We start from the raw sequence: 12,933 nt of genomic DNA, 5'->3' as shown, positions 1-12,933 counted from the left end.
CAATATATATAAATGCAAGAGGTGCATCTGAGACTGTTCAAGAAACATTTTTCTGTCTTTACCTATACACAGCATTTCAAAGAACTCAGTCTCCTGACACTTTCAATAATTTCTACTGAAATATCCATGCCTACATAGTCCCCATTACCACCAAATGTGACCTGACACTTTGTATATCAGAAACTGAACCAGGGTCATCATCTTATTTTGCAGAAGACAGATTCATCACTGCAAACTCAAACAGAAAGCTGAAGCTATAAGCCTGTCTCATGCTCCAGATGCAGAGTTCTATCCATTGCTGAATGAATACATGAATGTGATACCAGACAAAGGTACCTATCAGTGATTTCATTACTACTGGTTTTGCAGCTGTATACATATATATGTGTGTGCAATGAAGAACGGGCATCTAAAGACACAGATGAATGATCCAGAAGAAGATAAATGGTAGGGACACAACTTATAAAATCCCAAGTAGCTCAAGCTAAAATGCATGTCAAATATTGAGAATACTGCTTAACTCTCACCTGAACTGGTAAGAAAATCAAATCCTTTAATCATCTCAGACACTCTGAGCAGACTACCATTGCTTCCTCTAATTATAATTTTTGTAGCATACTCCGAATACATTTAGATACAATTCAATCTTGCAAAATCACTGAAAATAGCGGCCTTCAACCCACAAGGTCCTTCCATCAAATCCAGAATCAGAAATTTGTGTATAAAAGTTGTTCATATTACACAATTCACTGAATGTTGATGCCTCCAAGTAACTAGATATGGATCAAATGTGAAAGACAATTTTCAGAATGTCCTCTCAACACCCTCCCTTCAGATATTTATACCCATCGATAAATCTCCTCTCCGTGGTCTCCTCTCAAGGCTGAAGAGATCCAATTCCCTGTCTCACCTCAGAGAAGAGATGCTTCAGATCCTGCTCATCTTTGCTGCCCTCCGCTGCACACACTCCAGGAGCTCCATGTCTGTCCTGTCCTGAGGAGTCCAGAACTGCACACAGCATTCCTGATGTGGCCTAACCAGACTACAGGGGCAGGATCACCTCCCCTGGCCTGCTGGCACGGCTCTTCCCATGTGCCCTGGCAGGCCAGGAAGGCCAGGATACCACTGGCCTTCCTGGCCCACAGGGCACACGGCTGGCTCATGGATAACTGGTCCAATAGGTCTAGAAGGGCCTTCTCCCCAGGGCTGCTTTCCAGCCTGGGATGATTCTTCCCCAGCTGCAGGACCTGCACTTGCCTTTGCTGAATTTCAGAAGGTTCCTCTCCACCCATCTCTCCAGCCTGCCAAGGTCCCTCTGCAGGGCTGCACAGACTTCTGGAGTATCGGCCACTCCTCCAGCTTTGCGTCGTCAGAGAACTTGCTGGGGAGACAGACATCTGTCCCTTCAGCCAAGTCACTGATGAACATTTAAACAATGCTGGGCCCAGTACTGACCCTTAGGTGACACCAGTAGGCCTCCAACTAGACTGTGACACTGATCACAATCCTCTGAGAGCTGGCATTCAGCCATTTCCCTACCCACCTCACTGTCCACTTGTCCAACCCCCACTTCCTGAACTTGCCCATAAGAACTACAGTTACCAAGAGTAAACAGACTGAACTTAGAATTCCTGAATCTTTTGATATTTTAAAGCAACAACATTAATTACATAATGATATATGAAAACCACAGGACTGTTTTAAATTTTTCTTTCTTAGGTCACTTTTTTGTTTAAAACAATATCCTACTAATAAAATCTGAATTGCAAATATGCAGTCAAGTCTATCTGGTTTACTTACATCTTTGCAAACTAAATGCAAAACACATTTTTTCTCCTTCATAAGGCTACTTCAAGAAATAAATTGGGAGGAGGCTGTAGAATTCTTGTTTGACAAAAATATTTGCTTACAACACAATACATACATACATACATACATAGATCACACTTTAAAGGGTTGTCACTAAAATTTCAGGGGCAGCAAAATGTAAATGAACAGTTTGTCTCTAATGCATTTTGCAGGACAGATAGACACTTTCTGCAAAAGCTTTCATCTTCACAGATGCAGAAAAGGTCAAGCTATTCCCTCTGCAGTATGGGACTAATATTCTACTACTTTTGAGGGCAAAAAACTTAAAACTGCTTATTTCATAATTCTGCTAACTTTAATAGTGTCTGTAAGTTGACACCTACTGAACATAACTTTTCAGTGTATCTCATACCCAAAAAAAAGAACTGCCATTTTTAATATGTGCTTATAATCTAGGCTTGCAGACAGGAGTATGGTTTATCCCAGTCTGGGAAATTTATGAGGACTCTGATTCTGGAATATTACTCTGGAATCACTAATTCAGATCAGTCCTCATGTGGTTCTGCCATTATAATGCAGCAGCAGACTTCTCATATTTAAACTGGAATAAAGCCTGCATATTTTGAAATCAGGAAATCCACCTGAATACCCAAAAAGAAATACTTTGGAATGATTATTTCCAAAGAGCAATTTCAATCCCATTTGTTGGCAAGCTCTCCTGGACACATGACCACCTAGCAATGGTTTAGACCGCATACTTGTTATTAGCTTGTCAATGTATAGCTACCCTATATCAGTATATAGGAATAATTATTTTACTATTTAATGTTATAGAATGTTTGTTACCAGGAAAACAGGTTCCTGAGTGTGAGGGTACTTCAGAGGATGCAAAATCTACAGCTAGGGCAAAATAAAGGAATGCAAAAGTGGCTGAAATACTTAAATCAATGATCTTACTGGACTTCTAGGAATGAAATAAGTATATTGTTTTCTTCTATTAGTTAATTCAGTACTCTTTTTAGCATTTTGCTGACAGAGTTTTCTTGTATGTACAGATTGCTTAACTGAAGGCTCACAAAGACACCAAAATAAGAATAAAGAAGTTCAAAGAGCAAAAGGTTAGTTATAGTAGAATAGCTATGATAACATTACTTAGCAAGACAAGCTTGTGACCTAGTAGTATTTTAGGTATATATTGTAAAAAAAAATACTCAAAAAATTTCCAGAAGTTGGCAGGTTTTTTTATGTCCGAGAAGTCACTATTTGTACAGCTTTTAGCAGATGGCACTATTTATTTACTTAGACATAACATCATAGCAAGATTAGGTTTCAAGCCTTTCAAGTGTGTGAAATCTATCTTCCATCAGAAATACCAATCCTTGACCCTTGCTTGGTAAGATTTTAAAGAACATTGGGCTGATATAGACTTCTGTTGTCCTTTCAGAACTAATGCACTGAAAATGCCAGTATAAAGTATAACTTCGACAAATTTGCCCGAGAAAAAAATCACTGCCACCAGGGGTTGTTTTTGAAGGCTACCGCTGCCAACAAAAGAAAGCTGTTTCTTTGATTCAGGGTACAGAGTCTCTATCCCCATACTACAGATCTTATTCCTCATTATGGATACATAGAACCTTCAAAGTGAAGCACAGAAACTGAAATTTTAGAGAGTTTATGTTATCTTATCGTGATAATTATTCTGTTTATCTCACATTAGAGTTAATTAGCACATATTTAAAAGTCAGTTGTGCTTCATGCTTGGCCTACTCAACTCTGAAGAAGTAGAGAGAGATGGAGAATCCATCTGTGAAAATAGCTCCAGTGAATCTCATTGATGGATTTCTATAAAAGTTTGATAAATGTGTGAGTTGCAATACCTAGGTGATAATAACCTGGTCAAACCTTAAAGATTTTCCTTAAGGAGAACCGAATTTATGTAACTGCTCTGCTGCTTCCTGCACCTTGAAGATGGCAGGTTTTTTTGAGAACTGATTTTCCAAAGTACTGGCACATCCCAAATTACTTTTCTCTAGCTGACTCTCAAAACCAGCACAATTATGACAGGATGTTCAAAACTATTCAGGCATTGGCAGAAGTCTGCATGAGATATCCTCCACCTGCCCCCCATGGAAATTGGCAATCCAAATAACTGGCATGGGAAACTGATGAATGATGGGCATAATCATCAGGGCATAATGGAAAGTGCTGAGCAACCTAAACTATGGGTGTGACAACAGGTTTTGCCCACGGTAAGGTCTGCTGTCACAGTAATAAAGTGCAAAAAACTGCACTTCAAACACAAAAAAAAAAAAAAAAAAAAAAAAAAAAAAAAAAAAAAAGGAAAAAAGACCAAAAAGAAACATAAAAAACTCCAAAAAAAAAAAAAAAAACCAAAAAAAAAACCCCCAAAACATTCACCTCCAAATATATTTTCAAGAGCCTTTGCTAGCAGTATTTATAGGAGTAGAATCATGACTGGAGTGTGCTGAAGCAGATGGAATATCTGTCAGAGCAGCAGCAGGTCACAAGGTTTCTCCACCACTGAAAAGTGCTGGAGGAACAGACTTCTGATGTGCAGAGCATATTAGAGTGATTATTAAAGAGAGATAATAAATTACAAATAAAAGCAACAACACATGTTTTAGAGGCTACTGTGGGAAGATGAAGCAAGGAATAATGAAAAACAATTACAAGGGACAATCTCAAGAAAATTATCTCAGCATTGAGATATTAGCTCATGAAAGAGTCTGCTCAACAGAGGGGCTGAAGTTGTATTGTCTGAAAGCCAGCAAGAAACCTAAACAAAGAGATTAGATAAGATTAGGCACTGAGCACTCTGCCATTTACACAAAATGAGCAGGTGAGGTAGCACTCTTCAACATTTTGACTTTTTAAAGGCTGTTATTCATACACAAGCATGGCCCACTCCTCAATAATTATGTGAAGTGGATAACGAAGAGTTCATGTCCTTGATCTGGGGAAGAGACTCTAGTTACTGATGCAATTTATCACTGATGGAATTTCAGAATGAAGCTTTGGCACAGTTATACAGACCTAAGTATGATAAATGTCAATACATAAAATAATATTAATACAAAAATCCCCAAAAACCACTATGCTCCAAGCCATTACCTTAGGGAAGGTTTACCCATTATTCTTTTTTCCTATTGCTACAGTATAGAGGTAATAGTTAGCAACATAATAGAAGAATGTGAGTATTAAAGCACCAGAAACGCAATGAGCAAGTTTTAGATGTTTCAATGCCTGGAAAAATGTATAGCTCCAAGTAATCTACTTGTATTCTGTCCACATGCAAAAAGAAAAAAAAAAAAAAAAAAAGAAATCCAGCGTAAACCTGGAAAAAACTAGTCAAAGCAAAACTAAATTATAGGTGAGTGAAAGATTACATCTGCATTCTTCAAATAATCTGAGTCCCTAATGATAGATGATAAGTAAATTCCTTTTTATTGTCTGGATCACATCTCTAAATCCTCTCCGTTTTCACAAAACAGACCTAGAATTGATGGTGAACTGTTTAACCAAGAAGAAAGCAAGGATGGCAAGTCTTTTGGTGCAATGAATATTTAATTACTACAAGAGAAGTCATACAACTACAAAAGACATGATTGAAAAACCCCACAAGGAATCATTTTATCTCCTTTTAAATAAATCATTCCACTGGAAGATGAGACTTCATATACCTCTGGGCAGAGGAATAAATTATCATTTGAGCAGTATTTGAGGCATTTAACTACTGTTCTCAGTAAAATGGAAAAGGCACCCCTTCTTTTTGTTTTGTTTTCTTTTGTTCTAAAAGAAATTTTAAAAATCAGACAATTAGATCCCAGTGCTCACACAGGGAGAGGAATGAATAGCCTGCAGCCACGCATGGGGTCTGGGATTTGAAACAGCAGTCCTACCCTGCAAGGGCAGAAGCATGTTTGGGCTTTGCAGCTGGAATAAAATTGACACGCCTTGGAATTGTCCTGAGAGAAACAGAGGTAGCAGGGACCTTGGGCATTCACTCCTCATTACAAACAAAGTGAGGCACCAGCCTTGAAATGTCCAAAGTGGACTACAGGCTTGGCGTAAATACTCACCACCACACATCCTTTTTCAGCTCTCTGAAGCAAGGAAAGATGAAATTTCCATGGAAACTGAAAATTGATCCTATGTAGTCCACTAAGCCAAGAAAATGCTTGAAGCAGAGACTTGCCCATATAAAACTTTTCCCTAAGCTTTGCAAGACTTCCAATGGGGCCTAAAGTGTTCTTCTATTTCAATAGAAAATGCCAAAAATATGCTACATAAGACAGCATAAACAAAAAACAGGCTGGTAAAAAAATTGAAAGGTAGAATTCTTCCCTTCCCTGGTCTAGGGACCAGGTTCTCTAGGGCACACCTCTACCGTCAGTCTTGTTTTCAACCCAGTAGCCTTTCACTGGCTTTCTGCATGGTACAAATTCCCATGGTGAGCCAGGTCCCTTGGAAATGTCCTTCCACTGTCACCAAGCCACACCTTTATTACACCTGTGTCCCGTGGTCACCTCCCTGCTGTGACCAACTGTGTGGTCCCTGTGACAGCCAGAAATGTCTCTACCTGTGAATGGTAACGCTGCCTTTTAGGGGAGGTGTAATATCTCTGTGCACAAATAATATCTCTGTGCACAAATAATCTCTCTGTGAGCCTAAGTGTAGCAGCCAAGAGAGGCAACTGGCAGCCTTTCTACCTCCTTTAAAAGCCCAGTTTTTCAGAGGAATATATGTTAAACAAGGTGAAGCTAAAACAAGGTAAAAAAACCAACCACATGTCTCTGTCATGGTTCTCAAAACCTCATGACTGGTTCATGAGTGTCCATGTGATGTAACACAAAACAATCTCACTGAATTACCAGGAACACACTACCAAAGAGAAGGTACAACTAACTGGATGAAATGAACAATCTCCAATAGCATGTTTTGCAGCTCAGATGTATTTTCAGATAGCCTATTGAAAAGTTGTGTGCTGAACTTTTAAGTTCCTCAACTATCATAATACAGTCTACAACCAAGTGATTATTTGTAAGTTATCCTCTTTCTTTGGTTGAACAATTGTTGGCTGCATAGCCCTTTTACCTAGTAGAATATTCAGATTTTTACATTACAGTTTGCTGATCAACACTACCTTTAAATAGTCACTTTTCCAAGTGCTCTTGATTCTCAGTTCATCCAACCCAATTTGTTTCTGAGTTCAAAGAGATATTTATTCAGTTATAAAATGGCTTTAAAAAAAACAAAAAAACCCCCTAAATTTGTTCAAGTCCCAAGCTTTAAATATATTAAACCAGCAGCTATATGGCACTTTACCAGATAACTGTTTTCTATATAAAACATTTCTTACTGTTTCACTTCACAATTTAAAATCTACGTAATGACACTTCAATTCTTCGAGAGCCTCATCTAGTCCTAACAAGTTAGTACAAGTATTCAGAGTCACTTTTGATAGACAGGGTACACAGGAAGTAATTGTTGAGAGAGACAATTAATTTGAATTCCTACTTGCAGACATTTATCCTTCCCATTTTTCTCCAACCCCTGCACGCATTTTTTTCCAGTCAAATAAAGCTAGCTGATTCTTCATACCTGTATGTTTTGTAAAAGAGACATCTCTTCAGGGGGACCTTAATCACATGTTCCTGGAGGCCCACAAAAAGGACACTCTGGCTGTGCAGGATCTGAAGGCTCCTGATGGGCTCTCGCTGACTTTTCGGCAGGAGTTCAATTTCCTCAAGCAGGCAGCTGCTTGAAGTCTGGTTCACTGGGGCAAGTACTTTCTTAATAGTGCCATAGTCTGAAAAGGCAAGAGGAAAATGAGTTACTAAAAATCACACTGGCAATTCTACCTGTTTGGTGTCATTCAGTGAAAAAATCTTTGTGTTGGATGTTTTCAATGAAGCTTAAGAATGCAGGATTATTTTGACTGAAGTTTCCTTATGCATTATAGTACAGTTAAAAGAACGTAGAAAACTAAAGGCTGTTTTCATATGATGCAATGCATTAAAAAAAGAAAAAAAGGAAAAAAAGTTAAAAAGTTATTAGTGCAGAACAGCCTTCAGAGCAGTAGTCACAAGAAAACAAGATTTCAAAGTCTGGCTTGGTAAATGCACATTCATGCCAAGGGTTACTGACTTCAGTCTTCAGGACTGTCCTACACTTTACTATATTGAAAGAATTGTTTTAAAAGCATTAAATTCCATAATTTCCCCAGTTTGTTTTAGTATTCTTTGTGTTAAAATTATGGAGTTTAGATATGTATCACATTCATTTAATAAAGCACATGTACATGACTATGTGGAGGTCTTGAGTCTAGGTGAATATGAATGCATGAGGCTGAACCCCTTCTTCTTACTTATCCTGATTTTAACCTCTGCAAAATCATAGCTTTTAGCATTCACTCTTCACTTCCATTCTTAATGTGATTTCTCAGGAAAAACAGCAATGCATTGAAAACCAGTGTCAGAGTATATGATAACATTTATGACTCACTCTTGCAAAGTTTTAAAATAATTTAAAAATATCAAAGTACATTTGTTCTGAACACAAAGGATCACATTCTCACACTGATAAATATTTTAGGGAGCCACAGCATTATGTAATCTTTTATGTGCCAGCAAAAGTAAGTATTAAAGATCCAATACTGCAAACACACACAGAGATAAGCCCTAAAGTCTTGAAAGATTTCCCTTTTGAGTTGATAATAATGGCACGGGGATGTTTGGGAAGGCCAAGTTTCATGGTCACAAAGGATGTTTTGTTCTGCAGGGCAGAGAACAGGGGGTTTGCCATCCCTAGCACAAGGCCAGAGGTTTGGCTCAGAGCTGGCAGTGCAGACTCTCAGGATGTGGCTGGCCCTGGCTTGGCAAGTACTGCTTTTATCCATGGCAGGGAACACCTGGTGGCCACACATCTGTGTCCCCCACCCACCAGCTCCACCCTGGGGGCACCTGAGGCCAAGGGCTGGCACCCCTACACAGCCACTGCACCCTCCAGGGTAACGGGGCTGAGGGAGGGCAACACAACATTCCCAGACTTTGCTTGGGAAGTGGTGAGGAACAGCAAATAAGCAACTGTAAGAAAATACAAAAAAGCAGCCTCAAATAGACTCCAAAACTAAAGAGAAGAGGGAGAACCAAGATGACTGCTAAAAGCTCCTCATTTTCCTGAGAAAGACTGAGTATTCAATCCTAAGACCTGGAGTAGTACTGGAAAGGAGAGTGTACACCAAATAGTAGAGGAAGTTAATAGGAAGTTTATGTGTAAGATATAATAAACATTACATAATATTATTTAATTCTATTAAACAGTCAAAATGAATTAGAAAACCATAAATTATTAGCTCAGTGTATAAAATGGATTCCTCTTAGTCCATAGAAAAATTTTGATCATACCAAATCATGTATGTATGTCAAAATCTTCTGCCTAGCCTCTCAGGTTTTAACATAATCTCTTCATATACCTGTTTACATTTTTCTCCTTTTTTGATATAAACATGCTTGACCATTTGTTAGGAAAAAAACTTTCAGTAAAGGACAATTTTAATTTTTATTAACCTTTTTGATATTAAAATATCTAATTTGATGATTACTTTTTTTCCCAAACAATCTAAAACAGACATATTCAAAAACCTAATTAAATTGTTGCAAACAGACAGTTTTTCCCCACAATTAAGCAATGAGCAGCTTAGCTCAACAACATAACAAGCAATGTTTGCACTGATGATTACTGGATGCAAAATCTTGACTATAATTACAGCAAGTTTCATGGTCAAAATATGGTCTGAGACTTGTCCCAAAATTTCATTGCCTGTATGTCCCTGTTTTGGCTGAGGCAGAATTAATTGTCCTCCCAGTGGCTGGTATGGGGCTGTGTTTTGGGTTTGTGCTGAGGGGAGGGGAGTGGGGTGAGTGAGGGGCTGTGTAGTGCATGGAGGCTGGCTGGGGTTAAACCACAGCGCTGTGTTAATTACTGAATGAAAGAGAAATTATTTTCTTTCGAGCATAGAAGTTGGAAACATGTACTAAGAAGAAGAAGGAGCAGTGAGATCATTTTATAGATGTAAATTAATTGGTATTGCTTTATAGATCAGTCAGTGCAACTCTATATCACATACTAACTGGCAGACAACAGATTCAGAATGATTCACAACAAACACATTGTACTTGGCTTGTCACAGTTTTCCTGCAAGAGACAAAAATCAGGTAGACACGCATTCAGCATGTGCTTCTTCTACAGACTAATATTTCTTCTTACCACTGTGCTGGGTCTGGCATCTACAGACTGAATCATTCGCTGTCACCTTCCCCAGGAGAAAAAACACATGACTGGAGGCCTCCCTCCCCTATGCCTACAAACACATTCAGTTTAGAAATACAGCTTTGGACAGGAGAATATGATCAAACACAAATACTTTCTGTTTCATGTGGCTCATTTATTATAGATGGCAAACTTACAGTTCTTTTTATTCAAGTGTATGACCTGGAGATCATGGTTACAGCAGCATACCACCCCAGAAAGAAATAAAATATTCTCACTTTGAGAACTGCAGCACTAATGCCTTCCCCAAGACATCTGTCATTGTTCTTGTTTTTCCTTCTTATCTTGGCATACATTCTTCATTCCTCATATTTCCTTTTGCTCTCTTTCAGCATCTCCCAAACCATTTCTTTTTCGTTTCTTGTCTAAGAGGATCAGCACTCAGAAATGTTGGAAGTCACAATTGACTGAGCTTCAATTGAAGAAACAGGGCTTGAGATGCCACAGATTATCAGGAAAAAACACTGCTTTTCTCAGGAGCAATGTGGGTCATATGCAAACCCAACAAAAAGGAATAGAATGTTACCTGAGATGTGCCTCAATAAATTCCCTTGCTTCTGACTTCTGCAACCTATCTTCTCTGCCTTAAATTCCTACTGTGTATGACTTTGATTTTGCAAGGACCACCTGGGAGGCCGACTAGGGTGAGGATCTGGTTTCACTCCACAACTTTGAGACAGCACAGATTTAATTTGTGTTTTGTTCGCCAGTCTATGGTGCATAGCTAGGGTGTGTAGCTATCAACATCCTTAAAATATACTAGCATGCAACATGGCTATACCAGACTTCCTTACAGTGGAAAATCATAGCCAGTGATTCCACGCTTTCAAAAACCAGGGGTTTTGTTCCACTGTTTCCAAATCTACTACAATGTTTGCAACACTGTGCACAGACCAGCAAAGACTGCAGATTTCCTAAAGAACTTGTAGAAGTCCCATCTTCAAAAGTGTTGTCTGTCTGGCCATTTTCACACCACAGTTGCAAAGCAAAATAGGGTGTAAAAAAAGTAGGGAAAAAATAAGTCTGGAACATGGCTCTAGGACATGGAGTTTTTTAGATCTGTCATATCTTTCAAGTGAATATTTAGTTATACAATCAAACTAAGTGTCCACTTCGGCCAAGAAACAGCAGAGAAGGCTAGTAACCACAGAGCAACTTAATGGATGCAACTTTATTGCCACAGACACAGGGAAAGCTGCAGTTTCATCACAAATGTCAAGCCTGAGCCCAACAGCCATTTAAGAATTCAAATGAATGGCATCTTTGCATCCTGTAAGCAAGACATACTGGGATAGATCCAGACACCTGACAGCCTTTTTTTAAGGATGGCCAACTATATAGAGGAGTAGTAGAAGACAATGACATTGATGAGAATGAGTTTGTTACTGCAGCAGTTTTAAAGAGACTTGCAAAACCAGCAACTGAACATTAGAAATCTAATCACTGGGAATGAAGAGAAAAATTTTTGTTGAAATATTGCTATGAAGAACTGCATGGAGAACCTGAGAGTTTTAGAGAACATGCTTGGAGGCAATAAAGTCTATAAAGAACAAAATTATAATTGGACAAAATGAAAGGATGATTTCTAAAAGCAAAAAATAATTTTAAGATGTAAGAGGTGTAAATCATAGCCAGCAATGGAAAACACTGCAAGAGTTCAGCTGGAATCATTATAACATCTTTGGTGGTACCGGCAACGAAACAGAAAATGAACATACAAAGCAAACAGCAGATGCAACAAACTAATAAACTTGTAATTCCCTGAGTTTCCTAACAGAAATAAAACCACTCAAGGAAGCTTTAGCAAACTCTTGCTATAAAGGAGAATAAATATTTACATGAGCTGTTACGTTTACAAAATATTGCTGCTTTCTTTGAGCAAACAAATCATCACGAGGCAGTATAGAAGTAAGTGCATTTCACTTCTTCAAAAGAAGAGAAAAAATCTTTACTCATTTCTTTTTGAGAGGGAAGAACTTTCAATCTTAACTCTCGCCATTGTACCTTGAAGAGTGGGTTGGTCTCCAGAAAGCAACTAAACCAGCACCAGGAGACAGAATCCAAACCAATAGTTTTCAGAAGAGAAGCCTACAGTATCATATATCATTAATGTAGCTAAAATCACTGCTGTCTTCTAAACTAAATGAGTTGTAAGCAAAATAAACTAATAATAGTCTCAAATATCTCTTCAGGACAGCTGTATGCCTGTATTTAAGACTTAACAAACAATCCTGCATTTTCTGAGCACAACAAGGTGCCTTTGCAAATCTGAAAATCTCTTTACATATACTAAGAAAAATCTAAAGAAACAGCAAAATATACTTTAAACTATAAACTGTCAATGTAACTACATGTCTGTTTTTCAAAATTCCCACAAAACATTCTTCAGAATAATAATATGTCTTAATCAGGTGGAAGGATGGGGTCCGTGTGATGGAAAGGGGCAGTCAACACAACACACAGATGCTAAAGCAACATTTGCAACCTCAGGAGATGCTTGTAACTAAACTTGAATAAGATACCACCTGTGCAAGAAATACTCTACTCTGTATGTCATAACATGTGAAAACAGACTCATTGATAAACTTAACAATCTGGCAGCACAATGACCAGGGAGTTTAATAGATGGAGACTTGAGAGAATACATTTTCAAATGTAGCTGAAACAAATATGAATTATTTATATTTTCAAGAAGTCTAATTTGAAATAGACTTTGGAAAATTATATTCAGTAAGTAATTTAATTTTATCCATTACACACTGGTTTTGCATA

At 38.2% G+C, this 12,933-nt stretch overlaps 1 protein-coding gene across 4 annotated transcripts in view; it reads right to left on the bottom strand.

Annotated features, from left to right (window-relative positions):
* Nucleotides 1-12,933, bottom strand: part of SEMA5A (semaphorin 5A) — a 314,285-nt gene that overhangs the window by 88,723 nt on the left and 212,629 nt on the right. For all 4 annotated transcript variants that reach the window (XM_058024733.1, XM_058024748.1, XM_058024741.1 and 1 more), the window contains one exon: nt 7,432-7,639. In XM_058024733.1, coding sequence (XP_057880716.1) covers nt 7,432-7,639 — 208 coding nt within the window. The remainder of the gene's footprint in view (nt 1-7,431; nt 7,640-12,933) is intronic.

The sequence above is a fragment of the Melospiza georgiana genome, chromosome 1 (genome assembly GCF_028018845.1).
Source record: "Melospiza georgiana isolate bMelGeo1 chromosome 1, bMelGeo1.pri, whole genome shotgun sequence".
NCBI classification, from domain to species: Eukaryota; Metazoa; Chordata; class Aves; order Passeriformes; family Passerellidae; genus Melospiza; species Melospiza georgiana.
This window is presented reverse-complemented; position numbering and strand designations above follow the sequence as displayed.